General features: G+C 58.4%; 3 protein-coding genes across 4 annotated transcripts; 1 reads left to right on the top strand and 2 right to left on the bottom strand.

The window, feature by feature from the left end:
* The first annotated feature begins 1,042 nt into the window (after positions 1-1,042).
* On the top strand, positions 1,043-3,644 carry NAXE (NAD(P)HX epimerase). Its single transcript, XM_074852901.1, has 6 exons — positions 1,043-1,236; positions 1,710-1,818; positions 1,915-2,025; positions 2,168-2,281; positions 2,911-3,058; positions 3,143-3,644. Exons 1-6 carry the CDS (start codon positions 1,043-1,045, stop codon positions 3,343-3,345), a joined length of 879 nt encoding a protein of 292 aa, XP_074709002.1. The 3' UTR covers positions 3,346-3,644.
* Positions 3,603-6,666, bottom strand: GPATCH4 (G-patch domain containing 4). The gene is made up of 7 exons (XM_074852900.1): positions 6,463-6,666; positions 6,132-6,205; positions 5,951-6,043; positions 5,161-5,268; positions 4,943-5,046; positions 4,766-4,816; positions 3,603-4,654 (listed from the first exon to the last, which is right to left on the bottom strand). The coding sequence occupies exons 1-7, from the start codon at positions 6,536-6,538 to the stop codon at positions 3,961-3,963; spliced, it is 1,200 nt and encodes a 399-aa protein (XP_074709001.1). The 5' UTR covers positions 6,539-6,666; the 3' UTR covers positions 3,603-3,960.
* A 7,005-nt stretch (positions 6,667-13,671) lies between these two features.
* Positions 13,672-25,835, bottom strand: UBQLN4 (ubiquilin 4). 2 transcript variants are annotated; one of them, XM_074853151.1, is made up of 11 exons: positions 25,661-25,835; positions 23,486-23,637; positions 20,899-21,104; positions 20,298-20,560; positions 18,886-19,044; positions 17,952-18,177; positions 17,431-17,570; positions 16,900-16,983; positions 16,159-16,274; positions 15,364-15,541; positions 13,672-14,885 (listed from the first exon to the last, which is right to left on the bottom strand). In XM_074853151.1, exons 1-11 carry the CDS (start codon positions 25,808-25,810, stop codon positions 14,733-14,735), a joined length of 1,827 nt encoding a protein of 608 aa, XP_074709252.1. In that variant the 5' UTR covers positions 25,811-25,835; the 3' UTR covers positions 13,672-14,732. The 2 variants fall into 2 exon arrangements, with proteins under 2 accessions (XP_074709252.1, XP_074709253.1); XM_074853152.1 differs by lacking the exon at positions 16,900-16,983.
* Positions 25,836-27,322: the final 1,487 nt, after the last annotated feature.

Genomic DNA, 27,322 nt, shown 5'->3' with positions numbered 1-27,322 from the left:
ACTGGCGTGGCCAGCAGGGACAGGGAAGGGATGTGACCCCTGGGCTCGGCACTGGTGAGGCTGCCCCTCGATGAGTGGGTTCAGTTTTGGGCCCCTCACTCCAAAAAGGCCATTGAATGACTCGAGCGTGTCCAGAGAAGGGCAACGGAGCTGGTGCAGGGTCTGGAGCACAGGTCTGATGGGGAGCGGCTGAGGGACCTGGGGGGGTTTAGTGTGGAGAAGAGGAGGCTGAGGGGAGACCTCCTGGCCCTCTGCAACTCCCTGAAAGGAGGGTGCAGAGAGGGGGGAGGAGTCTCTTGAGCCAAGGACCCAGCGGCAGGCCAAGAGGGAATGGCCTCAAGCTGCGCCAGGGCAGGGTCAGACTGGCTCTTAGGAAGGATTTCTTTGCAGAAGGGGTTGTTGGGCGTTGGAATGGGCTGCCCAGGGCAGGGGGGGAGTCCCCATCCCTGGAGGGGTTGAAGAGTCGGGTTGAGCCAGCGCTGAGGGATGTGGTGGAGTTGGGAACGGTCAGGGTGAGGTTCGTGGTTGTACTGGAGGAGCTTCAAGGGCTTTTCCAGCTGAGATGATTCTGGGATTCTGTGAAACATCCCCCCCAATTCTGCACCCCACCGCCTACCCCCACACCCCATTAACACCTCGGTGGCCTCGCTGCCTCGCAGCCGGTCGCACCGGGAGCCCCGCACCGGGAGCAGGGTCCTGTCCCTCATCTGCAGCCTCGTGTGACACCGGAGGACACCGGGGATGATGCCGCTTCCCATGGCGGGGGGCGGGGGGCGGCATCGTGACCGGGCAGCAGGATCCGGCCCCCGCTGGGGGACCCCGGTCACGGTGCTGGAGCCAACAGGGTTTTGAGGCTGTTTCTTTGCCGCTCGTTCTTTTTTTCCGTGCTGGGACCGGGGGAGAGAGGCGGGGGGGGGGCGTTGCCGAGGGGCCGCCGGCTCCGAGCGCGGCACCGCCCCGCGGTAACGGGGCCGGACGCTCCGCCCCGGGGCCGCCCCGCGCCTGCTCCGCACCGAGCTCCGTCCCGGGCCGGGGCCGCCGCATGCCGGGGCCGCGGGCGCTGCTGGGGCTGGGGCTGGGGCTGCTGGTGGCCGCGGGGGGGGCGCGGGCGGGCGGGCGCTGCCGGGGCTGGGAGCGGAGCTGGGAGCGGAGCTGGGAGCGGGCCCGGTGCCGCCCCCACCGCGCCATGCAGGGGCCCAGCGCCGGGCCCGGCCCGCGGGGGCTCCGCTTCCTCGGGTAGAGTTGCGGAGGGGGCGGAAGGGGACCGGGGGGGGTGGAAGGGGGGGCCCCGAAAATTGAATGGGCGGTCGGAGGGTGGTAGAGGGGGCGGGGGATGTTTGGGGTGCGCAGGGAGGGGGCGGGGGGGGTAACAGGGTGGAGAGGGGCACGGGGTGGGGGGGGCAGAGGGGTCGGGCGGGAGACATGGGGGTGCAAAGGGGTCGGGAAGGACGGGGGGGAGCAGAGGGGTCAGACAGGACGGGGGGGGCATAGAGGGGTCGGGCAGGACAGGGGGGTGTAGAGGGGTTGGACAGGATGGGGGGGGCAGAGGGGTCGGGCAGGACTCATGGGGGTGCAAAGGGGTCGGGCAGGATGGGGGTGCAGAGGTGCACGGGGCGGGGGGTTCAGTGTGGGGAGCTGGACCCAGACCCCCCAGAGCCGGGGTCCGGGCAGCGTTCAAGGCCCCCCGGGGTGCCACCGTCCCTCCGCAGGCAGGAGGAGGCTCAGGCCATCGACCAGGAGCTCTTCACCGAGTACAAGTTCAGCGTGGACCAGCTGATGGAGCTGGCGGGGCTGAGCTGCGCCACCGCCATCGCCAAGGTGGGCACGCGGGGGGGGCCAGTGGTGGTCCTGGGGGGGGCCCACGGCATGGCCCTGCTTCCCCAGAGTAACCCTCCACCTCCTGCCCCACGCCAGGCCTACCCCGCCAGCTCCTTCACCACTAGCCAGCCCGCCGTGCTGGTCGTGTGTGGGCCGGGCAACAACGGCGGCGACGGCTTGGTCTGCGCCCGGCACCTGAAAATGTTTGTGAGTCTCTCGCGCAGGCGGCTGCACGCTCCCCCCCCACCCCCGGGGAGGGTGCCCGGCCCCACGCACCCCCATAGCTGCAAGCTTTGGGGTTCCCCCTCCTCCTGCCCCAGCACTGTTCAGATCCCTCCTGCTCTTACAGGGCTACGAACCGACCGTGTATTACCCCAAGCGCCCCAACAAGCCCCTGTTTGAAGGTTTGACCACCCAGTGCCAGAAGATGGACATCCCCTTCCTCCCCGAGTTCCCGGCTGAGGTGAGGAGCAGCCCGGGGCGAGGGAAGGGATCACCCCTGGGCTCGGCACTGGGGAGGCCGCCCCTCGATGAGTGGGTTCAGTTTTGGGCCCCTCACTCCAAAAAGGCCCTTGAATGACTCAAGCGTGTCCAGAGAAGGGCAACGGAGCTGGTGCAGGGTCTGGAGCACAGGTCTGATGGGGAGCGGCTGAGGGACCTGGGGGGGTTTAGTGTGGAGAAGAGGAGGCTGAGGGGAGACCTCCTGGCCCTCTGCAACTCCCTGAAAGGAGGGTGCAGAGAGGGGGGAGGAGTCTCTTGAGCCAAGGACCCAGCGGCAGGCCAAGAGGGAATGGCCTCAAGCTGCGCCAGGGCAGGGTCAGACTGGCTCTTAGGAAGGATTTCTTTGCAGAAGGGGTTGTTGGGCATTGGAATGGGCTGCCCAGGGCAGGGGGGGAGTCCCCATCCCTGGAGGGGTTGAAGAGTCGGGTTGAGCCAGCGCTGAGGGATCTGGTGGAGTTGGGAACGGTCAGGGTGAGGTTCATGGTTGGGCTGGAGGAGCTTCAAGGGCTTTTCCAACCTCGATGATTCTGTGATGGAGCAGCCACCCTCAGAGCTGTTTTTTTTCACCCCCTGCCCTCCCCACCATCGCAGGCCCCACTCATCGATGAGCTCTACGGCCTGGTGGTAGACGCCATTTTCGGGTTCAGCTTCAAGGGAGCGGTGCGGGAGCCCTTCGGCAGCATCCTCAGCACCCTCGAGCGCATCACGGTGCCCATCGCCAGCATCGACATCCCCTCGGGTGAGTAACGGCCGCACCCAGCGGGGGGGGAGGTGTCCACCCCAGCTCTTCCTGGCCCCAGCCTGGCCATGGGGCTCGTTGCAGGCTGGGACGTGGAGAAGGGGAAGGCGGATGGTCTCCAGCCCGACATGCTCATCTCTCTCACGGCACCCAAGAAGGCAGCGATGTATTTCGGGGGCCGCTACCACTTCCTCGGGGGCAGGTTTGTGCCCACCGCGCTCCAGGAAAAATACGCCCTAAACCTGCCACCGTACCCCGAGACAGACTGTGTCCTGCAGCTGACCTAGGGCTGGGGCTCAGCAGGGGCTGGGGGTGCTGAGCTGGGCTTTAGCACAACAGGTCAGGGCCTAATTCTGGCGAAACCACAGCACTCTGCGAGGGGGATGCTCAGCACCTCGCTGGGCTCCGTCCTACCCAGCTCTGCCAGCAGGATCGAAGTTCACTGCAGATCAAACCCCCCAGGAGCCTGGGACCTGATCGAGTGCTTCAAGGTACAGACACGATCGGGGATCCTGGGGTCTGCCATGGATCTTGTGCTTCAGGATAGTTTCACTGCAATAAAGATTTATTTGTGCCCTTGAACAAATATTTCAGTGTGGGGTCTGTCCCCTTGTGTCCCTCTGCACAGACCCACAGCAAATGGGTCCCTGCCCCAGGGCCTGGAGGGAACCAGGGTCACCCCTAACGGGGGGAAGGCTCAGGGAGTGAAATAAAGCCCAGACCAACCAGTCCCAGCCCAGTATCCCCAGGCAGCAAACACACAGCTGGGCCACAGCACTGGGCTCTGAGTGGGGAGAGCCCAGAGCACCCTCAGGCTCCCATCAGCACCAGCAGGCAGGATCGGGACCCTCGGAGCCAAGGCGGTACCGGCAGCTGTGCAGCACGACAGCCTCGGCCCCTGCTCACTCTGCCTCCCTCTTCCTCTTCTTCCTCTTCTTCCTGGGGCTGCGCCCAGCCTGGTCTTGCCCATCTGTGTCTTCTAGAAGTACCTCTGTCTCAGCTAGCTCTTCTTTGTCCTCCTCCTCCTTCTTCTTCTTCTTTTTCTTCTTCTCCTTCTCCTCTGTCTCAACTGGCTCTTCTTTGTCCTTCTGCTTCTTCTTCTTCTTCTCTGTCTCAACTGGCTCTTCTTTGTCCTTCTGCTTCTTCTTCTTCTTCTCTGTCTCAACTGGCTCTTCTTTGTCCTTCTGCTTCTTCTTCTTCTTCTCTGTCTCAACTGGCTCTTCTTTGTCCTTCTGCTTCTTCTTCTTCTTCTCTGTCTCAACTGGCTCTTCTTTGTCCTTCTGCTTCTTCTTCTTCTTCTCTGTCTCAACTGGCTCTTCTTTGTCCTTCTGCTTCTTCTTCTTCTTCCTCTTCACAACCCTCCCCTCCTCTCCCACCACCTCCTCTTCTCCGCTTGGTTCCTGCAGCACCTCAGGGGCGGCTCCACCCCCAGACTGTTTCCTTCCTTTCTTCTTTTTTTTCTGCCTCTCTGCTGAGGGGCTGCTCTCCGGGGGCTCATCCTGCCGCTCCTTGTGTTGGTACATGGCCAGGAAGGCTCGTTCCTGCTCCTCCAGACGTGCCAGCTTGGCGCTCATGGTCAGGCCGTGACGGGCACCCCTGCAACATCCGTGAGCAGCCGGGGTCTGGCACCTCCCAGCCAGCCCAGCCTGCTCAAAAACCCCTGCCAGAAGTGGGGAGCCCAACCCTGCACCCCCCTCAACCACTTACTTGTGTGCTGTGCGGCCGCCGCACGCCCGCATCAGCTCCTCATCCGTCAGCCTGCAGGACATGGACAGGACACATCACCCTCAGCATCGGCACAGGGAGGGGGAGCACTGCCCGGACTGGGGCTCCCCCTCGCAGCCCTCGTCCCTCCCCACAGCTGCACCGCTGCCTCAGCCTCACCTCCTGGCCGAAGAGAGGTCCAGCGTCTCCTCCTCCTCCTCGCTGCTCTCTGAGCCGGCGGGCAGCTTCGTGGGCTCCTCCCCACATGCTGTGAGTGTGGCTGACTGCAGCAGGGAGAAGCAGAGGGGCTGTGAGAAAGGGGGACAAGGAAAAGGGGGCCCTGGGGCCCACAGCAGTGATGGGCTGGGGAGGCTGCAGCTGCTCCCAGGGCCAGTTACCTTCACAAAGCGGCCGTACAGCATGTTGTCGGTGCTGTCGGCCTTGCGGGGCTTCTTATTGCTGATCCTGACTCCCTGCTCGGAAAGTGTCTTCATGGAGACGCCATCCTGAGGGGAGAGAGATTGCGAAGGGCTCCAGAGCGTTCTACCTGAGCGGTTTTGCCCCTTCCAAAAACGGGCAACGGAGCTGGTGCAGGGTCTGGAGCACAGGTCTGATGGGGAGCGGCTGAGGGACCTGGGGGGGTTTAGTGTGGAGAAGAGGAGGCTGAGGGGAGACCTCCTGGCCCTCTGCAACTCCCTGAAAGGAGGGTGCAGAGAGGGGGGAGGAGTCTCTTGAGCCAAGGACCCAGCGGCAGGCCAAGAGGGAATGGCCTCAAGCTGCGCCAGGGCAGGGTCAGACTGGCTCTTAGGAAGGATTTCTTTGCAGAAGGGGTTGTTGGGCGTTGGAATGGGCTGCCCAGGGCAGGGGGGGAGTCCCCATCCCTGGAGGGGTTGAAGAGTCGGGTTGAGCCAGCGCTGAGGGATCTGGTGGAGTTGGGAACGGTCAGGGTGAGGTTCATGGTGGGGCTGGAGGAGCTTCAAGGGCTTTTCCAGCCTAAATGATTCTGTGATTCTAGCAGCACCTGTCTGCCGCCACAGTCCCTGTGCGAGGTGCTGTGTGTTGTTAGGGGCTGCAGGGACACAGAATGACAGTGAAAAGGCCACCAAAGGGGACTGCAAAGCCCTCCCTGACCTTCAACCCCATCCCAGCCCACCCAGGGTGCCCCCCGCCACCCCCCAGCCCTCCTACCTGCCCGGCCTCCACAGCGATGTTGGCAGCCGCCTTGTTGAAGACGTGGTCCCACCAATGGAAGGTGAACGGCTCCGCCGCGTCGTGTCCCACCTGCGGGGTGCAGAGGAATCACCGAAATGGCCGCAGCCGGTGGCGGCCGCTGGGCCCGAGCCCCCGCCGGGCAGGGGGCTGCACTCACCCCCGCCGTGTCACACTTCACCTTCACCCGGATGGCCTCGGCGATACCGTCCTCCCGCTTCCCCAGCCCCTGCCCTGGGGACAAGGGCACCGGTCACTCGCCGCAGCGGCTCCCCCAGAACCCCGAGGGCGGGGGAGGCCACCGGGGGCCGGGGCTGCTGCGAGGCCCCAAGTAGGGGGGGTTGAGGCCTGCTCCGCCGGGAGGGGGGCGCTGGGGCCGACCGGGGGATGGGCCGGGAGCCCGGTGAGGAGCGGGGGGGGGCCGGGGAACCTCCCGGGGGTACTCAGTGAGGAGCAAGGGAGCGGGGGGAAGGTCCCAGGCCGGCCCGCACCTCGCCGCCAGCCGTGCCGCCGCAGCTGGCTCTCCGCAAACCGCATCCCGCGGCCTGGTGGCTCTGGGGCGCTCATGGCGGACGGTCCCGGGGGGTCCCGGAGATCCCGTCAGGCGCCGCCGCCCGCCCCACGCTGCGGCCGCGGCCCGACAGGAAGCGCCGACTGCGCACGCGCCGGAGGGGCGGAGCCTGGGGCGGGGCTGGCAGGCGGGAGCTGCGCGTGCGCGGACGGCGGGGCCGCCGGGAAGGGGGAAGGGGGGCTCTGCGCATGCGCGGGCGGCGCGTCCGTGCACGCGCCCAGTGGGGGCGGAGCTTAGCGGGGGCGGAGCTTAGCTGGGAGCTTGGTGTGGGCGGAGCTTAGTGTGGGAGGAGCTTGTGGGGGGCGGAGCTTAGCGGGGGCGCGCGCGCGCGCCGGGACAGGCGGCCGTGGGGACACACGGACAGACCCCGAGAGCGGCACGTGCGCGCGCGGCCGGACACCCGCGTGCGCGCACCCATGGAAAAAGCGCGTACACGTGCGCTGACGGGCACGCGCACACGTGCACACGCGCGTGCAGACGGGTGTAAGCTCACAGGCGGGCGTGTGCGCACGGGGACATGCGTGTGTACAGGCCCAGGCAGGTGCACGCACACGTATGGACACACACGTATGGACACACATATGGACACACACGTATGGACACATATGGAGACACATATGGACACATGTATGGACACACACATATGGACACACACGTATGGACACACACACGTATGGACACACATATGGACACACACGCACACACACGTATGGACACATGTATGGACACACGTATGGACACACACATATGGACACACACATGGACACACACACGCACACACACGTATGGACACACATGGACAAATATGGACACACGTATGGACACACATGCACACACGTGTGGACACACGTATGGACACACATATGGACACACACGTATGGACACACACATGGACACACACACGTATGGACACAGGTATGGACACAGGTATGGACACAGGTATGGACACACGTGCACACACATGTATAGACACATGCACATATGGACACACACATGCACACACATGTATGGACACACATATGGACACACATGTGGACACACACATGTATGGACACATATGGACACACACATGCACACACATGTATGGACACATATGGACACACACATGCACACACATGTATGGACACACATATGGACACACATGTGGACACACACACGTATGGACACACGCACATGCACACACACGTATATACACACATACACACGTATGCACACACATGCGTGCAATACACACGTATAAACACACATACACGTATGCACGCACACATGTATATGCACACGTATGCACTCACACACGTATACACACACGTGCACACACATGTATGCACACACACACACACACACACAGAGCGGGCTCTGCCCGTGCCCTGGCGCTGCTGCGGGTGGCCCGGGGGGGGGGGGCGGGGCAGCGGGGGGGCTCCGCCACCCCAGAGGCTGCGTGTGCGCGTGTGTGTGTGTGTGTGTGTGTGTGTGTGTACACACGCGTGTGCACGCAGACACGTGTGCCCAGTGCACACACGTGCGCTTGGCCCCGCAGCCGGCGGCTCGTTGCTTCTCTCCGCAGCTGGGGGGGGGGGGGGGGGCACATCGTGAGCCGGTGCCGTGGCCGCGGTGCCCCCCCCCGCCCCAGCCGAGCCCCGCTGCGTCCTTGTCCCTCCCCGCTGCCACTCAGCGCTGTCACCGTGCCCAGCCTCTTGCCAGGCCACTCTCGCCGGGCGACTCCCGCGTGCTGGCAGCTGCCGCCACCCCGAGCTTTGGGGGGGGGGACACCCCGCTCTGGCACCCCCCGCCGTCCGGGGGGCCCTGGCGATGCCGCAGGGATGGCGACGTGCCCCTGCGTCGCGTCCCCCCCCCCAAAGCTGCTCCCTAAAGCCGCGCTCCCTAACGCGCGAGCAGGACGCGGGCCGGGGGGAGGCAGCGCGTGGTTTTGGGGGGGGGGGGTCCCCGTGCAAACACCTCGGCCTCCCCGCACGCGGGTCCTCGCCCCGTGCTCCGGCTGGGCGGGAGCAGCCCCCCAGCTCCTGCATGTCACCGGCTGAGGACGAGAAACCAGCCCCCAGGTGAGCAGGGGCGTGATGAGGGGTGTGATGGGGCGTGCAAGGCGTGCGACGGGGTCTATGGGGCACGCATGGGGTGCACTTGTGTGACAGGGTGCACGACGGGGTGTGCGAGGCGTGCAGTGGGGTGTGTGACGTGTGTGCTGTGCAACGGGGTGAGCAGGGGTGCGATGAGGGGTGTGACAGGGCGTGCAAGGCGTGTGACGGGGTCTATGGGGCATGCGTGGGGTGCACTTGTGCGACAGGGTGCACGACGGGGTGTGCGAGGCGTGCGGTGGGGTGTGTGATGTGTGTGCTGTGCAACGGGGTGAGCAGGGGTGCGATGAGGGGTGTGATGGGGAGTGCAAGGCGTGCAACGGGCTCTACGGGGCGTGCTCGTGCAACGGGGTGCACAACAGGGTGTGCAAGGCGTGCGGTGGGGCGCGTGTGACGTGTGTGCTGTGCAATGGGGTGAGCAGGGGTGTGATGAGGGGTGTGACGGGGTGTACAAGGCGCACGACAGGGTCTATGGGGCACGCGTGGGGTGCGCTTGTGCGACAGGGTGCACGACGGGGTGTGCGAGGCCTGTGGTGGGGTGTGTGCAAGGCGTGTGCACTGGTCTCAGCGGCTGCCACGTTTCGCTGACGGGGCTGGAGCAGGGTCGAGGGACATCCCCCCCCCCCCCCCCCGCCCCCCCCAGCTCCAGCCCCGTCAGCGTCGCTCCTGCACCTCCTTGCACTTTACTTTCACACCCAGCCCCCGGCGTCCCCCCCCCGCTCCCCTCGAGCACTGGGGGCTCCTCTCCACGGTCACGCCAAGCCTCTCTGGCACCACAGACCCTCTCCCTTAGAAACCCACGGGGTTTGATGGGTGACGCAGCCCCTCGTGCACCCATGGGTGCATCAGCCAGACCCACCCGAACCCTCTACGGGGCCACACAGAGGCACAGGCGGGTCCCCAGATGTCACCCCTCTCCCTTTCTCTCTCCCCAGGGCGGCTGCAGCGACGGTCTCCGGCCAACCCTTCGCTGCCCTTCAGCCCTAGGGCAGGCTGGAAGACTCGTGATTTTGTTGTTTCCAACGTTAACGGGAGCAAACAACAAATCCCAGTCTCCGTCCTGCCGCGGGCACAAGCTCCACGAGCGGGGAACGCCGCCCCCCCCGTGCAAACCCCGGTGAAACGAGCCATCAACTTGCTGGAGAAATTAAAAAATAAACCAAGTCGGAGCAACGGGAATACGGACCTGAACGTGACACGGTCACGTCCTGCTGGCGGGCAGCCGGGCGAGCCGGTGCTGTCGCAGCCGCTCTCCAAATCGTGGTTTTCTGCCCCGAAATGCTGCAGAATTGAGCAGAGAGGCCAAGGAGCATCATTCAGCTTGGTCCACCTCAAGCCCTTCCTCAGGGCTCCCGTGGCCGAGCAAAGATGCTGCAGCAGTTCAATATACGTCCATATATTATTATTATATAAACACACATACATATAATTATATATATTCTATATTTTTTTTCCAAGCTATCCCTCCCCAGGACCTCCTAACCCTGGGAGATTTCCCTGCTGCCCCCCTCTTGCAGCACGTTCAGAAGTTCTTAACAGAGCCAGTTTGAACTTGCACCCCCATAATCAGAGCAGAACCAGCCCCTGTCATGGCCAGGGACCTTAATAATTAAAAAAAAAAGGGTTTCTTGAAAGAAATTCAGATGTTTGTTTCCCGCAATATCTCCTTCCTCCACATTTAGGAGTTTGATTTCAGAGTTGAAGGTGTTACATTGGGTTATTAGGGGGAAAGGCTGCGGTTCTCCTCCAGGGAGGGGGGAGGAATAAAGTGAAAATAAGTCCTTGACAGCAGAAATCTCTCCAAATCAATCAGCCAGATTCGGCACTACCCGCTGAGGAAATTGCTCCTTCCATTATATTTTAAAGGAATTAATTCTATTTATCGGAGAAAAATGAGAGGAAACAGTCAGCAAGGAACACCTTTGGGCAATTCCTCCGGGAAGGAGCTACAACAGCGAGAAAGTGCAATTGTTCCTTTGAAAGGGGCTTTTGAACAGCACATTACTGGGGATTAGGAAAGCTCTCTGGAGGGGATTAGGGTTTCACTAAAAAGCTCCTTCTCACCACTCTCCAAAGCCGCCTTCTCCTCCCAAGCCCGGCCCGACCAAAGGCGAGACCCAAACGCCCCTTCGGGTACCCAGGGCCGCCTCCATCGCCACCCATCACCCCTCCAGGCTCCTGGGGAAGCCTCCGGCCCTGCCCTCCCAGCGTCTTCTCCCCCGTTTTGAGAAGGGGGGGGGACGCTGCTGCTCCCGCGACGCTGAGCCGAGGGCAGAACCTCCCCAGCTCCCAGCTCAGCGCTTCATCCCCGCGCGGGGGCTTTTCTGCTCCCAAGGAGCTACAGGGAAGAGCTTGCAAAGGCCAGGGAAGTAACTCCTGTAAGGGCTCGCTAAAGAGACACAGCTTGGGGGAAAATAACCCCTGTAAGGGCTGAGGGGTTGGTAAACCTGGGTTTAACCTGGTAAAAGCTGGTGAAGGGCCTGGAGCACATGTCGTACGAGGAGCGGCTGAGGGACCTGGGGGGGTTTAGTGTGGAGAAGAGGAGGCTGAGGGGAGACCTCCTGGCCCTCTGCAACTCCCTGAAAGGAGGGTGCAGAGAGGGGGGAGGAGTCTCTTGAGCCAAGGACCCAGCGGCAGGCCAAGAGGGAATGGCCTCAAGCTGCGCCAGGGCAGGGTCAGACTGGCTCTTAGGAAGGATTTCTTTGCAGAAGGGGTTGTTGGGCGTTGGAATGGGCTGCCCAGGGCAGGGGGGGAGTCCCCATCCCTGGAGGGGTTGAAGAGTCGGGTTGAGCCAGCGCTGAGGGATCTGGTGGAGTTGGGAACAGTCAGTGCCGGGTTAACGATTGGACTAGGTGATCTTCAAGGTCCTTTCCAACCTAGACGATTCTGTGAAAAGCCAGACCAGTGCAGAGCGCTTCCCTGAGGCTGCTCCCCCCTGCCCCCAGCACCGAAGTCAGAGCCACGAATCCACCCGGCTGCTCCACACGAGTACGGCAAAGCCCCTCTGGAGCAGCGAGGAGGAGAGTGGGGAGGGCGGCAGCTTTGCCAAATTGCCTGGGGGAAGCTGGAGAGCTGGTAGATGAACATCAGATGCAAACAGAGGCTGCAAGCCGAGATAGCAGGCTGCCCTGTTATCTTTATTTTAGCACCTTGGCTGGTGGGCTGGCAGCAGGTGAGGAATGATCTCAAACTGACATAAGAGCGGATGCTGCGACATGGAGAGACAGGAGAAATATGTTTTCCTGCTTAAACGAGCAGAGAGACACCGAGAACTGAATGGCCTGTGAAGACTCAGCATTTCCCCAAATCAAAACCAATCATTATCCTCCTAGAATCGCTGGAGAACGGCTTCCACGCACTTGCCATGGTCCAGAGCCCTCCCTGGAAAAGCAGGACCCCAGCTCCAGACAGAAACACCCTAGCAAGAACTTCTACAAGCAGCACGTTAATTCTCCTCAATAATTCCGAGCGGTCTGCCTACGCTGCCACCACACAGGTATTTCCGGCCCGGCCCTGCGCAGCTCAGCTCCGGCCTCACCCCAGTGATGCTGAAGCATCACCAAGTCTCGCCGGTCCCAGGCGAGGCAGCGCTGGCAGCCGCAGCCTGGCAGGACCCTCCCGCTCCGCAGGCTCGTTGCTTTGGACTCATGGGACCCCCCCCCCCCCTGCTCCAAGTCCCTCGGTGTCCAAAGCGAAGGGACAGGTCAGAAGCTTCTGTCCTGCCAGCGAGGAGCAGACCAGCTGCCCTCACACGCACACAGAACCCTCGCGTCGGTGTGATTTACACATCAGCACATCTCGCCCACACCGAGGAGGGAGCTGGAAGGATTGTTTCTGGCTGGCCAGAAACTACAGGGTTTGGGACTAGTTTTGATTTTTTTCAAAGAGGTTCAAATGCAGAGCACAACTTCATTGCAAAGACAGGGTATGTCTCCACTCCCCGCGACCCAGCAACACCAGTTCGCCTTCCCGCCGCCTTCTTTATTCTTCCCTGGTTACCCCATCGTCCCACAAACGCGTTCTCTGCCCGAGCTGGCTCCGGGGACGGAGCCTTTGCAGAGATGAACAGAGCTTAGTGCAGGCAGAGGGCAGCCGCCAAACCTAAGGGAGCAGGAAGGGCCGTACAGGCCTTTTCATAAGCCCATTTTTAGGTGCCAAGGGGCCGATGAGCAACACTAGAAAGAGCTCTGCCCTGCCAGAGCAATCAGGAACATCCTTACACACCTCTGCAAATTCTTCTCACATTTGAGGAGAGGTTGCAAGATCCACACGGATGTGCACAGCCTCCGAGAGAAGAGATTAAAAGCCAGGCTTTCCAAATCCTCATCTAAAAAACCCCAGGCTCGTTGCGATGCAGATACACAAAGGCAGGAGCCCGCACACACTCCCGTGTTTTCTCAAGCAGCCACTGCTCCACCTACACCCTGCAACCACCCCCGGTATTGATAGATCCCATCTCCAACTCCGGAGCAAGCTGAGCGCAGCAGGTTTTACAGGCATACAAGAAAGCAGCACTGGGATTCCTCCTATTCCCTCTCACTGCCCAATCCTCCCCTATCAAAAAAAAAAAAAAGAAAATACAGACACCCACCTAACAGCAAACACCGCGCTTCCTACAGAAAAACAGGGGTAAAATCCACTGCGCCGAGCTGCTTCCCGGGGCATCGGGACTGGCCAGCTGCAAGCAAACCCCTCCGGGTCAGCAGGACCCGCTGGCTCCTTCTATAGTGTGGCTCAGGTTAGCCAAAACCAGCAGAAATTGTCCTACACATACTCGAAAATCCCTGATTCAAAGGAAGTTTCCAAACAGGCACGTTTAGGGCCAGATTTTGGACAAGCCTTCAGCAGAATTTAAGTGTCAAAAAAGGTTTCCTACCGCAAGAGGGAAGGAAGCCCGGCCAGGTGGGGAGGTTGCACGACCCCCCCTCACCATCTGCACGAGGTAAGCGCGGGGGACAAGACATTAATTACAAGGAACTAGGGGAACTCAATCAGCTGAGGTGTGGCAATCAAGGAAGATACATGGAGTGCAGGGAGACAGATGGTTGTGCGCATTTATTTTTCTTTGATAAAAATGGTATGCAAATTACACAGCCATGGAGGCTCTTGGGAAAGTATCACCCTGCTGGTCCTCGGGGAGTTTCTTGGAGAGTCGTAACATTCAAACACACCAAAATGGGGGGGTGGGGGGGGGAATGGAGGATGGATCTAAACTGGAAAGAACATGAACTTCAGCATTTTCCAGTGAAGCGAAAAGATCGTGATTTTTCAATTTCCTTTTTTGTTTTTACACTTTCAGAAACGAGCCTACTGAGCACAAGAGTCAACAAACCCCTGACACCACTGCGCGAGAACTAAATTGCTTGGGCAGAAACACACCTTTCAAAACACGTTCTTCTGCACGGCACTTTCAACTCAAGTTCAAGAACAGCAAGCCTGATCCCGGAAGGCATCGAGGCTCCTTTACACCATCCCAAGAGTGTAAAGAGGCCACACTTCAAATGTAGTTTTCATGCACATTAACCCTCTACCAGGAGATCAGAGGCACCTGTGTGCAAGGGACACAGGCTCAGTTCATCCAATGGAACATCAAGACAAATGACATCAGAAATTTTCAGGTCATTTCAATTTTTCTTTTGATCCATTATCGATAAGATGCTGGGAGAAATAACCAAAACCTGAATTGGCTCAAGTTTTAAATATTTGCCTGAAAGGAGGGCTAGGGGAGGGAATCATGTACAGTTAAAATCAAGCTACTCAAAACACAATCATTCAGGTAAGTAACTAGAAGTATCGCCTCTACCATCTAGAGAGAGAGAGAAGAGTGTCTGAGACAGAGGGCATATTTAGGAAAAAATACACATCTGAAGTCTCTGTGGCCACGATGAGAACTGGAATCCACATACAAGCCAGTTAAAGAGCATTTCAACATGAAATCTTAACTTAGTAGGAAGGTCAGGGGTTAAGCTGTATCTTTTTGTTTTAAATACATGGACAGCTGTCAGATATGAAAATGATGGTGGGCTTTCCTGAAAGATCCCCCTGTGCATGTGTATGGATGCATGTGCTGACGTCTGTGGGGCAGCATGACAAGAGTTTAGGAAGGCTGGGAGCCCAGCAGTCTCTCAATAGCTGCATTGATGTCTCCACCAGTGGCAATAAGTGCCTGGAGGTTGGCCTCACGGTTAATGAAGCCCATGGCGTTCAGCTGCTCCAGCTGCTGTTGGAATCGCACTTCAGGACTCTGCGCCTGCAGAGGGAAAGGACAAAGACCTCAGTCAGACAGCAGAGATCAACATCCAACAGGGGCAGGGACTCTGAGCTCAGCTTTAGGCGTCCCAGGCTCCGTTTAGTGGCATCACCCACCGCCCCACAGTGCCACGGGCTTTGGCACAGCAGGCGGTTAGTCCCAGTTCCGTACCTACGGTGACACCAGCGCCGAGACAACGATCACAGAATCATCTCGGTTGGAAAAGACCTTGAAGATCATCTAGTCCAACCATGAACCTCACACCGACCGATCCCTGGCACTCAGCTCCAAAGCTCTGCCAAGGGCTACTACACCCCAAAGAACTAGCCAGCCCGAGACACCAAACTTGGCATAAAGCACCACAGTCAAGAGAAACCTGCTGGGGAGATCCCTAGAGGGGGGTGGGATCGGGACAACCTCTAGCTCACCCTGGAGACGTCCCTCCCCAGGAGCGCACGCGCAGCTGGGCGTTACGTACTTGAGAGCTTCCTCCGGCCAGCAGCTGGATCATCTGCTGCATGAGCTGCTGTTGGGGGTTACCACCCCCAGCTGGAGAGGCACTGGCCGGCGTCGAAGCGGAGGGAACGGGGTTCTCCGGGATTGTGCTTCCTCCTGTGGAGGACGGGGGCATTCGAGGCATGCCGAAGGAGCCGAGGCTGTGGAGGAAGGCAGGGTGTGCTCAGAGGTGAGCTGGCACTTCTGGGTGTCCCCCCAGAGCTGGGCAGCACCGTAACCAGTGGGCTCTGCCAGGCTGGCCCTCGCTACAGGACAGCTTTGTAAATTAAACCGGCTGCATTTGTATCCTGGTCACACGAGGTGCAGGGATTAAGGAATCCTAACAGAGGCACAGGCCTGAAAGGAACCGCAGAGACTGAGCATGGCCCGCGCTGTCGGAGAGCAGAAGGCCCGAGGGCTGCTGGCAGACCAGTCTGTCCCAGCGTACCCACCCAACCTCCTGGCTGCGCATCTCACACTGCTCTCCAGAGATAAAAATTCTTGAGTTCAGCCAATACTGAATAAGGCAAACAAAAGATGGGGGAGGGACCAGGTGGTTTCCAAACCTTTCCTCCAAAAAGAAAGGGTCAAGGACTTCCCGCGTGAAGTACAGGCAAGCAGAAAGCGCTAATTAGCTGGAGCTCAGAGGCCTGCAGGCGCACACAGAGTCCCCACGAGAGTGCCCTGAGCAGATCTCAATGAATCAACAGCCAGTCTGCCTGCTGGTCCCAAGCATGTCAGCTCTGCCTGCAGAAACCCACTCGAAAGCGCTTATTACCTTGGCACTAGTCCTGGGGCCTCCGTTTGCAGCGTCTGGAGTCCCTGCTGGATCTGGAGGAGCGCCTGCATGGCGCGGGGGTTGGTGAGAATGGAGAGGGAGTCTGGGTTCTGCATCTGGGAACAAAGGCAAAGAGACACAGCGGTACCAACCAGCGCGAGCTTTGGCAGGCAGAGATCCACCAGCTTTCAACGGGAACAACAATCAGCACAGAGCTGCGCCTCTCGCCCTGCAGCCAGAGCGAACCTGAGAGTCTGGTTCCTCCTTTGAGTCTCCAGACTGCAGGGCTCATCTAGAGATACTCAGAGAGTTTAGATCAAATTTCCTAAATGAACTAGGTGAATCAGATTAGAACTGGGGGCACATGCCTTTGGAATTAAAGCCATTTTATTTGATTTACCTCAGTGAACCAGCTGCTCTAGCACAATTAGCTGTTTTAATTTTTGTAAACTCATTACAGTGAGACTGTCACACAGGGGTTTCATGTAGCTTAACTACTCTAATTTGAAGTCCACCTTTAGGTAATTTAGATTACTTAATTTAGACTGCCTTGTCTAAACAAGCTCTTCCTTTCTCTCTCCCCAGTGCAATCCCCTTTCTTTCACAGCCCACACCACCCAAGCCCACATGCTTCCTAGTCCACTTGACCAAGCAGCCAAGATACTCCCTTTCCTACAGAGGATGGAAAAGCTCTGGAGCCCAGGGGCTGAGAGCAGCACAGGGCCAGACAGGGGCCTTTACCTGCTGCAGGAAGACAGGGAGCTGAAGGCGGAGCTGTTCTTGAAGCTGTGGATTCCCAGCAAAGAGGGGGACATTTACCATGATCTAGCAAGAGACAGCACACGTAGGTAGGGTCAGAGGGTTGCTGCCACTGGGCTGTTAAACCCTACGTAACTAAGCCACAAAGAACAAGTCAGTCATGCCGCTGACTCCCTCCCTGGGCTTTCAACATATTCCCCTGCTCGTGGGAACTGAAACAGGACAGCTCAATTCCTGGCAGCAGCGTGGAACAGGGGCCACTTGACCGCAAAGAGAAGGGCCATTCCCAAGTCCCTTTGAAAGCCACCTTTCTTGTTAGGGACTCTGCTAAGACACAGGGTTCAGTACGGCGACTGCCTTCAAGCTACCGAGAAATACAACAAAACCATCTACGTTCAACTCAGCTCTCTGGTTTCTGCAAGAGGAACCGCTCCAGCGATAGAAGCAGACCGGTCTCACACGCACTGTGCTCATGGCCTGTCTGACAACAGAAGACAACTGCAACACTTTTACCTGTGCTGCAAAGTCCGGGTTCTGGGCAAGAGTTTGCATCATGCTCCGCATGTAAGGGGCGGAGATCATGTTCTGCATCAGCTGAGGGTTTTCAGAAATCTGCTGCAGGAGTCCTTGCATCTCTGGACTGTTAAACATGCCTGCAAGGGGAAAGGGAAGAGAAGACAAAGGAAAGGCCCTTACAAGCCTGAGCACTGCTGCAGTGCCTGAAATACAACGTGACATAGAACAGCGATGCCTTTACTTCATCCCCTGGCCAAGAGTGAACATGGCTGTGGACAGCCGTGGTAGCGCTTTGCCTGCCACTCTCCCATGCTCTTGAGGGCTGCAGGGACATCAGTAACACCAGAAATAACCCATTTGTGCTTACAGCTGGGCTACAATCATTCATCTGGCGAGCAGCCACGGACAGGCACCCAGATGCCAGAGGGAACCGCCCTCCAAGGAAGCCTGGGTGACCTGTTCAGTCAGCAGCACCCTCCGGTTCCTCTCTCCCCCTCTGGCTCCTCTCGCTTACGTACCAGCCCCGATGCTCGCAGCATTCAGCCCAAAGGGGTTGGATACAGTCGGTGTGCTTTGGGTGGTCGCCGAGCCAGTGCTCCCTTCGCTGCTGGGCGCCTGGCTCTGGGAAGCAGGGGGTGTGGGGCTCCAGGGGTTCGGCAACGGCTCTCTGTTCTCCGTCCGCAAAGGCTGAGAGCTTGAGCTATCAGAATTCCCCGTCAAGGAAGAGAAAGGATTGTTGCCAAACTAGGAAAAAAAAAAAAGAGAAATAGCCGTAATCAGTTAGCCCCAGCAGAGAATGTCGGGCTAACCCCACCGCTGTACGAGCTAGGGAAGGGCTGATCGTGTTCATCCAGGTCCAGAACTGGCTAAACACACGCTGTAATTTGCCTCCTGAGAAATCTCTAATCCACAACACACCTCGCTCAGAAAAAGACCAGGCTCAAGAAGTGGCCCCGGCCCTAGATTTGGCTCCCAAATGCAGAGCTTCAAAACATCCATGTAAAATCAGCACCCGGACATACCAGTAGGTAATGCTAGACTGGAGTATGTCTGCACAGCCTTTTGCAGACAGACCTGCGCTCACTCCTCCTGTGCTTTGAGCCAGCTGGAGCTCAGCCAGCTCCAATCCAAAGGCGTCAGGCTTGAGCTAATACAGTGAGCCGGGCTGAGAGCAGAGGGCTGCGCTAACGAAGCCACGGGGCCTTCACATGGGCGATGGCTGGCATCCAGCCTGCCTGGAGACCAACGGGGCGAGGGCAGGCCTCTGCTCAGATACCCCAAAGCGTGTCAGAAAAGCAGGTGCAGGCACCGCCCCACGTTCTCCTGCTAGTGGCTGCATTCACCACCTAGAGCAGGAGGGGAGGACCAGCCAGGCTTTGGGAAGGCTGCCCTGGGAGCGTGGGGGTCAGGGAAAGGCCCCTTTCCCACGCGCAGCACGCTACACCCCAATACCTGCTCCCTGGCTGCACTAAACATGGGCTCCTGGATGTCCGTGTACATCCGGCGCAGGGCGTTGTATCCTCCTGGAATGCTCTCGAGGTTACTCAAAGCACGGTCCTGGTTCCGCATCATCTCCTGCATCATGGCAGGGTTACGAGCCAATTCCATTGTCTGGGAGAAGGAGGAAAACGTGGAAAGCTCAGGCCCATGTGCACCATGGAAGACTGGACTGGATCAAGAGACTGGTTAGCAGCCCAGTGATATTCTGATGATCTACCAGCCAAGCACTGAAAGAGTTAAGTCTCTGCTCCCAGAAGAAAGAGTATAATTAAACCCGTTTCACAGCCAGAGAGCAGAGAGATCATTTATCCAAGCAAAGAGAGCCCAAGGATCCTGGCTCCTCCCATCCTTGCTCAGCTCTCTTCCTTCTCAACCTCAATTCAGCTGGATGAGATTGTTTTGTTTCTAAGCAGGATCAGGACATCCAAACATTTAACACCCATATGTTCCCACTCAAAGTAGATGGACTGCATTCAAAAACTGAGAAGGTGGAAGAGACTAGATCCTTCCCATTTCAAGAAAACCAAGAAATTCACCCACTCCAAACTTCTGATGGGTCTCCCCTGCACAAGGAACATCCAGATCTCATTTGAGGAGCTGCTTAAGTACGGATCATTCACAATTTAGTTCTGCAGCTCTGGAATTTCATGTATGGCCGACACGGTTGAAAGAAAGATAACTGAGAAGCAGATGGAAATTAGGCTCACTCAGCAACAACCCTGAAAGCTCTCCTGACAAGTCTTCCAGGGGGAACGGCAGAGTCCTGTCAAGGGCTGTCTAACACTCAAACTCACTCGTCCCTTACGCTTCCCCTCCGATGAACCTCCGGTCTTGCAGACAGCCAGTCCTCTAGGACACGGGTCTGCTCTGTGCTGGGACTGTACAGAAAACCGAGACCTCTAGGATCCCGGCCTACGACTACTGCTCTCCGCTGACATAGGTAGTAAAATACTGACTGCACAGCTCTGTAGTCTATACTTAATCTAATCGAGAGAAATGGAGAGAAACAAAAAGCTTTTGCAGTAGCTTCACTTCTCCATGACTGCTTTTACTCCCATTCCTGAACCAGAACACAGTAGCCTTCTACGCAGCACACCAGGATGATCCCAGCATCCTTTTTTGCCCAACACACGACGGATTCAATAGCCCTGAAAGGGAGATAAGAGTTGCAAGTACGTGGGTTGAGCAATCAGTATTCACATAACTCAAGACCACCATCTGTTTGTGGGGAGCTTACAGCAGGAAGAGATCTTTAAAATCACCAATCTGGCACTCACACACTCCCTTTGGAGAGCAGACACAGAAGCTGGTCCACAAAGATGCTCCTCAACATGCTTTGAACAGGCCGTGGTGTGCTGACTCACCTGCCTCATGAGCTCCGGGTTATTCAGCATGTGGCTTATCTCTGGATTTCGCTCCATGAGCTGCTGCATCTGGGGATTGGCCATGATCATCTGTCTCATGAGGTCAGGGTTAGACATCATGTTCTGCACCAAGGGATTCTCCATGATCTGAGAAAGCATCTCCGGGTTGGACATCAGCTGCCGCTGCATCTGCTGCTGGAGCTCCATGAAGTTGGCAGAGCCCATCCCAAGGTTGCCCAGCCCAGTGATGCCGCCAAAGCCAGCTGGAGAGGGAACAACACACGGGGAGAGAGGCGTGAGTCAGTAACTGTCGGCAGCTGCAAAAAGAGGACAAGCGCATCAGCTGAACTGCTCCCACACTACTCGAGGGGTGTCCTAGATTCCCACGGCGGCCAGCTCGGAGGGAGGACACCCCCTGCACACGCTTCACTAAGGGCTTCGGCATCATCCTGAGCAGGGAAACCGAGGTGTTCCGGTGGAAGCGACTCATGCAAAGCCCACAGCAAGCAGAGACGACTATGGGGGTCAAGAACCCCAACTCCTTGGTCTAATCCTAGGAAATTCTTCTTTCGTGTCACTCCACCTCACAGCCATCACTTACACAGGAGGGATGTAGCACTATTAGGGCCTCCGTCGCCAGGACCTCCCATGGTCCCTGAGCCGCTGCTCCGTCGGCTGCCGCTGCCTGCGTCGGGAACGGCGCTGCTGGATGTGGAAGGCTGAGATGGGGCAGCGGGAGAAGAAGGGGTTGCAGCGGGGGCAGAAGCAGCATTGGGGGCAGAAGCAGCAGATGTTGAATCTTGGACCCTGGAAAGAAACAAAAGGCAGCATTAAACCCCTGCGATTCAGGAACAGTGAGCAGAGTCCTCTGCGGGGGACGCAAGACGGGGCACCCCACGCTGACCGCGCCTCCCTTCGCACCCGTTGTCCCCACGGCAGCCCCGGCTGCCTCCGTTCCCACCTGCCCAGCCGTGCTCCCAGACACCTTCCATCTGCTGGAATCTGCTTTCCATCCTGATGCGTAACAGCCCCTGACATTTTATCCTGGCCCACACAAAGTGGCTTGACTGGTCTTACCCCGAGTTGTATCTTCCTTGAATCACACTGAACTATTTACCTCAGCTATATATCCTTGAGCAATGAGTTTGCTCCAAACAGGAAAATCCTCCTGCTGCTCCCACAGAAACCACAGGAGGTTACAGCAGGGCTAGTGCATGGGGTAAACAAGAATTTGCTTTTCTGCAAATCCTCCCATGCACTGAATATTCCTATCAGTGCTCCTGCGGGCAAAAATAATATCAGCATTACTCTACAGAGAGGGAAACTGAGGCACAAGGCAGCTAGCATCCATCCCATGAAGCTACAGAAAGTTTTTGGCCACCTTGGCTATGAATTCACATCTCTACCACTGGCTGTACTTCGCATGCAAGGCTCCTCCGTCCAAAAAAAGTTGACCAGAGCTTCTTTTCATACACACATGCACATACTGTGCCATAAGCCACAGCACAGCAGATGCCGGACATGAGCTTTATTGAGTAAACCAACTCAAGCTAGTACCTTGTAATCACAGTTCCTCCTCAGGATTTTTATAGGAACTTGAAAGAGAACATTTAAAGATTCTCTGAAGCATCTGCAGACATGACAGCGTGTCCCGGACTAGTGCTGAAGAGCTCTCACATGAAACTAGACCACAAAAATTCGCTTTACTTGCCTCAAATAATGCTATTATGCCACTGACAAGTAAATAAGAACAATTTCTTGATTTATTTTTTTCCCCAAGGCGAGAATGATCCCTTTCTCTAGCTCCTTTTCCCTATCACTCTTATTTCTAGGACTTTAAAAATCAAACCTGAGGGTCCCTGTCCACTTTCCAGACTCACCTGACTGCTGCTGAAAACCAGCAGCCACCGAGAGGGAGGCAGAGTGTGGAAACAATGCAAATAGGAAGCTGAACAAAAAAGGAAGAAGGAAGCTGGAGAAAGGTCACTTGGTTTCTCTCAGCACAGGAAGAGGCTGTAATGTCTTCAGAAAGCACTTATCTATGACTATTAGCGGGACAAAAAATGAGCAACCCAGGAGAGATCTCTTGTTTACCCTTTGAAATGGTTCACAAGTACCGCAGTTTGCTGTGGAGACAGTGGTAAACAGCATCAGGCTATCAGGCTACCTGGAGAGGCAGCATCCAGAGGGAGGCCTCCCGCAGAAGCTGACAATACACACGCTTGTCTTTGTAAAAAAAAAAAAAAAAAAAAGGGGGGGGGAAATAAAAAGCGCACTAATCTTGACTAAGCCAGTAAGGCAGCTCTCCCAGGGGACAGCAGAACCGCACAAAGAGACACAGCCCCGTTAGTTCACCAGGAGCCCCATCAGACTGCAGCAGGGAGCCCAAAAATGGTTGCGAAGGGGGTTTCGAGATCAACAAGAAGATGCGGCCGCGCCCGAAGTACAGCAACTGTTCCCAAGAACCTCCTGCGCCCAGCGCTCCGCTGGCCAAGCCTACCCCCGCCGAACCCTGCGCTCAGTCCTTCCCCCAGGCCGAGCTACGCAGCGCAGACGGACACAAGCGAACCGTGTCCGAACTACCACGGGGCACGCCCGCAGCACTCGAGCGAACGAGCACGCTGCTGAGCGTCCCCACCGAGGCGGAGCACCCGCCTGCCCGCAGAAACACCGTTCTGCCCTACAGCCAGCGCTCTGCAGGCGCGGCGCGCCTCCCACGGCACCCGTGAGCACAGGCTTAGAGCTGAGCGCATGATAGGAAGTGAAAGAAAAACCGGGGCGTTAGCTTCAACTTCCACACAAATTCATGGGGAAGGTAGTTTCTGTTAACAGCAACTTATCTTTGTTAGAACTAGTATCAAGTTCCAATGGGTTCTTTCAAGATTACTAAATTATAAGGGCTCAAAATACACGAAGCCACACACACGAGCTGTGATTAAGAAGAGTCAGGTACTTGCCACGCTTACACAGCTGTGTAACCTCGGGGAAAAGAGCGATAAACCCCACAGCAAAGCCACGGCAGGGAGAGTTCTCCCGCCAGATCACCGCTGCCGGGCCCGCACCCGCCCCAGCGCTCAGGCCTCGCACAACTACTCCGCTTCAGTCCCCGACAGAGCAGAAACGCTCCCCCATCGTTTATTCGCATCGTTCGTTTACCCTCAGCCCCCCAAGACGAAACAGTTTCTTACTTCTGCGGAGTCTTAATGACCAAGTGTACAGTCAGCCCATCTTTGATCCCGTGTTGATTCAACGTGTCTCCATCCTTCAGGATCTTCCCAGCAAAGATCAGAACCAGCTGATCCTGTTTGGCTTTAAACCGCCTGGAAATCTCTTCTTTGAACTGAAAAACAAACAAAGCATTTTTCAGGCAAAGGACCAAGACCAGAAATTTAAAGCTTATTCTCCAGATATCATATCCACCAGGCAAACAGCATAAAGAACCGACAGTCCTTCAGCACCTCACCCAAAAGGAGCCCATGCAGGTACCAATTCAGTTGCTGAGAATGTCTGAGGCGTTAAGAAAAACAAAAAAACCCAAAGACAAGCTCTACACTTACAAAATGTGGAGTAAATTTCAGAAAGAATGGAGCAATTACCTCAACTAGAGCTGATGGCTTCCAAAGCAAGATCAAGTGTGTCTCTTAGGTCTAATCCAAATACACCATTTATCCTCTGAATGACTGAACTGTTTTTGTCTCTGCTCATTTGATTTTTTTCCTAGGGAAAGCCCAACTCTGATTTAATACAGGACAGAGCTCTATGGAAAAGGGAACAATCCTTCATCAGCCAATGGAAATAAACTAGGTCTTCTCCAATTCCTATTTCTGCAACTGAATTCCCTATGAGCACGCCACACCACATAACACGGACACCTCTTCTCTACTGTGTGATGGGGTGGGATTAACACCTGCCAATAAGATCGTCATTGCTAGCCCAGGCAGGGCATTCCCAAGTTGATTTGCGAGGAAAAAAAGCCTTGCATTTGGAAGCCACAGACTATAGGAAATACAAGAGGAAAAGGCCAGGAGGAAAAAAGCAGCACACACCTGTCCCAGAGGACCAGAACCCTCAAAAACAACGCCCAGGAGAGCGCAGCCCTGAGCCCCAGGTCATCCTGGCTGCAAAGCTTTGTGCCCTCCTCTGCGCAAAGCTGTGGCTTAACATTCTGCTTACACCGACAGGCTCTCAGGAGCCGACCAGGAAGGAGCAGGAGGGCCACACGTCCTACAGCCCCTGCCTACCCCACAACTCTGCTCCCCCGAGATCTCCACCAGATCCTTCACAGCACAACCTCACGCCCAAACCCCAGCAGCACGGCAAGAAGGCGAGAGCCGTGCCGATGACACCTTGTCCCGGTGGGCACAGCCATTTCAACAGAGCTTGAGCCAGTCCTTGCAAACTCCAGCCCCCTCCCGCTCACCCCACGCCACCGTGCCCTGTGAGCAGGAGCAGACCCCCCCAGCCCACACGTGGGCTGATGTTCCCTTTCCTCCGCTCCGACCTTCACCCTAAAGACTTGCCCAGCCCCTCTCCTCTCACCCGAGGGATCTGCCTCCCCGCGTCCAGACCCCCCCCACAACCCCCAGCTGCCTCCCCACAGGCAGCCCCACACACCCCCATCCGGCTCTGCCCCCGGAGCCGCTCCTCCCCATCGCAGCACCCTTCCCTTACCAACCGCCCAGGGAACACCTTCCCTCCCACTCCCCGCACAGCCCAGCCCACCGGCCGAGCCCCCCACACCCCGCTCCTTCACACCCCTCTCCCCACAGCCACCAGCCACCCCAAAGCTCCCTTTCCCCACGACCACTCCCCACAAAGCCACTCGCCAAGCCCCTCACACACACCCCCTCCCACGTCCCCAACAACGCCCTGTTTTCGACACCCACGAACCCACCCACAGCCTCTCCCCAGGACCATCTCCGCCCCCCGGGCCTCTCCCCAGCTCTCGTGTCAGCTCCCCACTCAAAGGTTCCCCCTACGCCCCTGCCCAGGTCTCCCAGCTCCCTCAGAGCCCGGCTCCCGCAAGGCCTCAAAGGCCAGGGGTGCCCCGCAAGCCCCCGCAGCTCTCCCCGACCCAGAGCCAGGTCTCCAAAAGTCCCCCAAGTCCCTCTAACCCTCACCCCCAACCCAAAGCCACGTTCCCCCACTTCTCAGGGCCCCCGGCTCCCTCACTCCCCCTCGGAAGTCCTCCCCCCCTCACCGAGGCTAACTCCCTCCCCAAAACGCCCCCGCACTGAGCTCCCCAACCCGTCACCCCCCTAAAGCCAGCGCCCCCCAAGTCCCCTCCGTCCCTCACCCCCACGTCAGGCCCCCCCAGGCCCCCCTCGTCCCTCCACACCCCCCAGGCCCGCCCCTGCCCCCACCTCGCGCACGGAGGCGCCGTCCGCGATGACGATCTCCTCCTTGTCCTTGGGGGTCTTCACCGTGACGCGGATGAGAGCCCCGCCGGGGCCGCCCAGCCCCGCCTCGCCCTCCCCGCCGGGGCCGGGCCCGCCGCCGCTCGGCTCCGCCATCTTCACCGCCCGCCCCGCCAGCCCGGGCCGCCACCAGAGAAAGGCGGCGCGCGCCGCCGCGCCAAGAGCGGCACCCGCCCCCCCGCGCCGCCGCGAGCGCCCCCTGGCGGCGCGGCGGAACGAGGCAGCGCCGCGGGGGCCTTCCGGGGCGGGGGGGCGGCGAGGCGGGGGGGCTGCCCGCGGCGCTGCCTGTCTGCGCGCTGTGCCCCGGGGCCGGCAAGAGCCGCTCGTCAGCCACGTCCGTGCGGCACCGTCCGTCACCTGGATCCATCCTGCACCCCCTCGGCACCTGGATCCACCCTGCACCCCCTCATTAGCTGGATCCACCCTGCACCCCCTCATTAACTGGATCCATCCTGCACCCCCTCATTAGCTGGATCCACCCTGCACCCCCTCATTAACTGGATCCATCCTGCACCCCCTCATTAACTGGATCCATCCTGCACCCCCTCATTAGCTGGATCCATCCTTCACCCCCTCATTAACTGGATCCATCCTGCACCCCCTCATTAACTGGATCCACCCTGCACCCCCTCATTAACTGGATCCACCCTGCACCCCTCATTAACTGGATCCATCCTGCACCCCTCATTAACTGGATCCATCCTTCACCCCCTCATTAGCTGCATCCACCCTGCACCCCCTCATTAACTGGATCCACCCTGCACCCCCTCATTAACTGGATCCATCCTGCACCCCTCATTAGCTGGGTCCATCCTGCACCCCCTCATTAGCTGGATCCATCCTGCACCCCCTCATTAGCTGGATCCATCCTGCACCCCCTCATTAACTGGATCCATCCTGCACCCCTCATTAGCTGGGTCCATCCTGCACCCCCTCATTAGCTGGATCCATCCTGCACCCCCCTCATTAACTGGATCCATCCTGCACCCCCTCATTAGCTGGATTCATCCTGCACCCCCTCATTAACTGGATCCATCCTGCACCCCTCATTAGCTGGATCCATCCTGCACCCCCCTCATTAACTGGATCCATCCTGCACCCCCTCATTAGCTGGATCCATCCTGCACCCCCTCATTAACTGGATCCATCCTGCACCCCTCATTAGCTGGATCCATCCTGCACCCCCCTCATTAACTGGATCCATCCTGCACCCCCTCATTAACTGGATCCATCCTGCACCCCCTCATTAGCTGGATTCATCCTGCACCCCTCATTAGCTGGATCCATCCTGCACCCCCCTCATTAACTGGATCCATCCTGCACCCCCTCATTAACTGGACCCACCCTGCACCCCCTCATTAGCCCCCCCCGCCCTGCCGCGGCTCTTTCGCCGGGGCTCATCCAGACCCGGGAGCACCCGGTGCCACCAGCAGCGCTCGGGGCGGCGTTTGGGGGTGTCCGGCCGCTCCCAGCACCCTTCACCCCGCACCCCTGGGCGGCTGCACCCCGCTGCGCCCTGAGCTGGGTGCCGCTGAGGCAGGGCCACCCGCAGCAGGGCTCATGGCCACCGTGGGCCGGGGACTACAAGTCCCAGCGTGCTCCGGGCCG

This window comes from Strix uralensis, chromosome 32 (genome assembly GCF_047716275.1).
Source record: "Strix uralensis isolate ZFMK-TIS-50842 chromosome 32, bStrUra1, whole genome shotgun sequence".
In the NCBI taxonomy this organism is placed as follows: domain Eukaryota; kingdom Metazoa; phylum Chordata; class Aves; order Strigiformes; family Strigidae; genus Strix; species Strix uralensis.
Note: the sequence above shows the minus strand (reverse complement) of the source record. Positions and strands in the feature narration are given on the sequence as shown.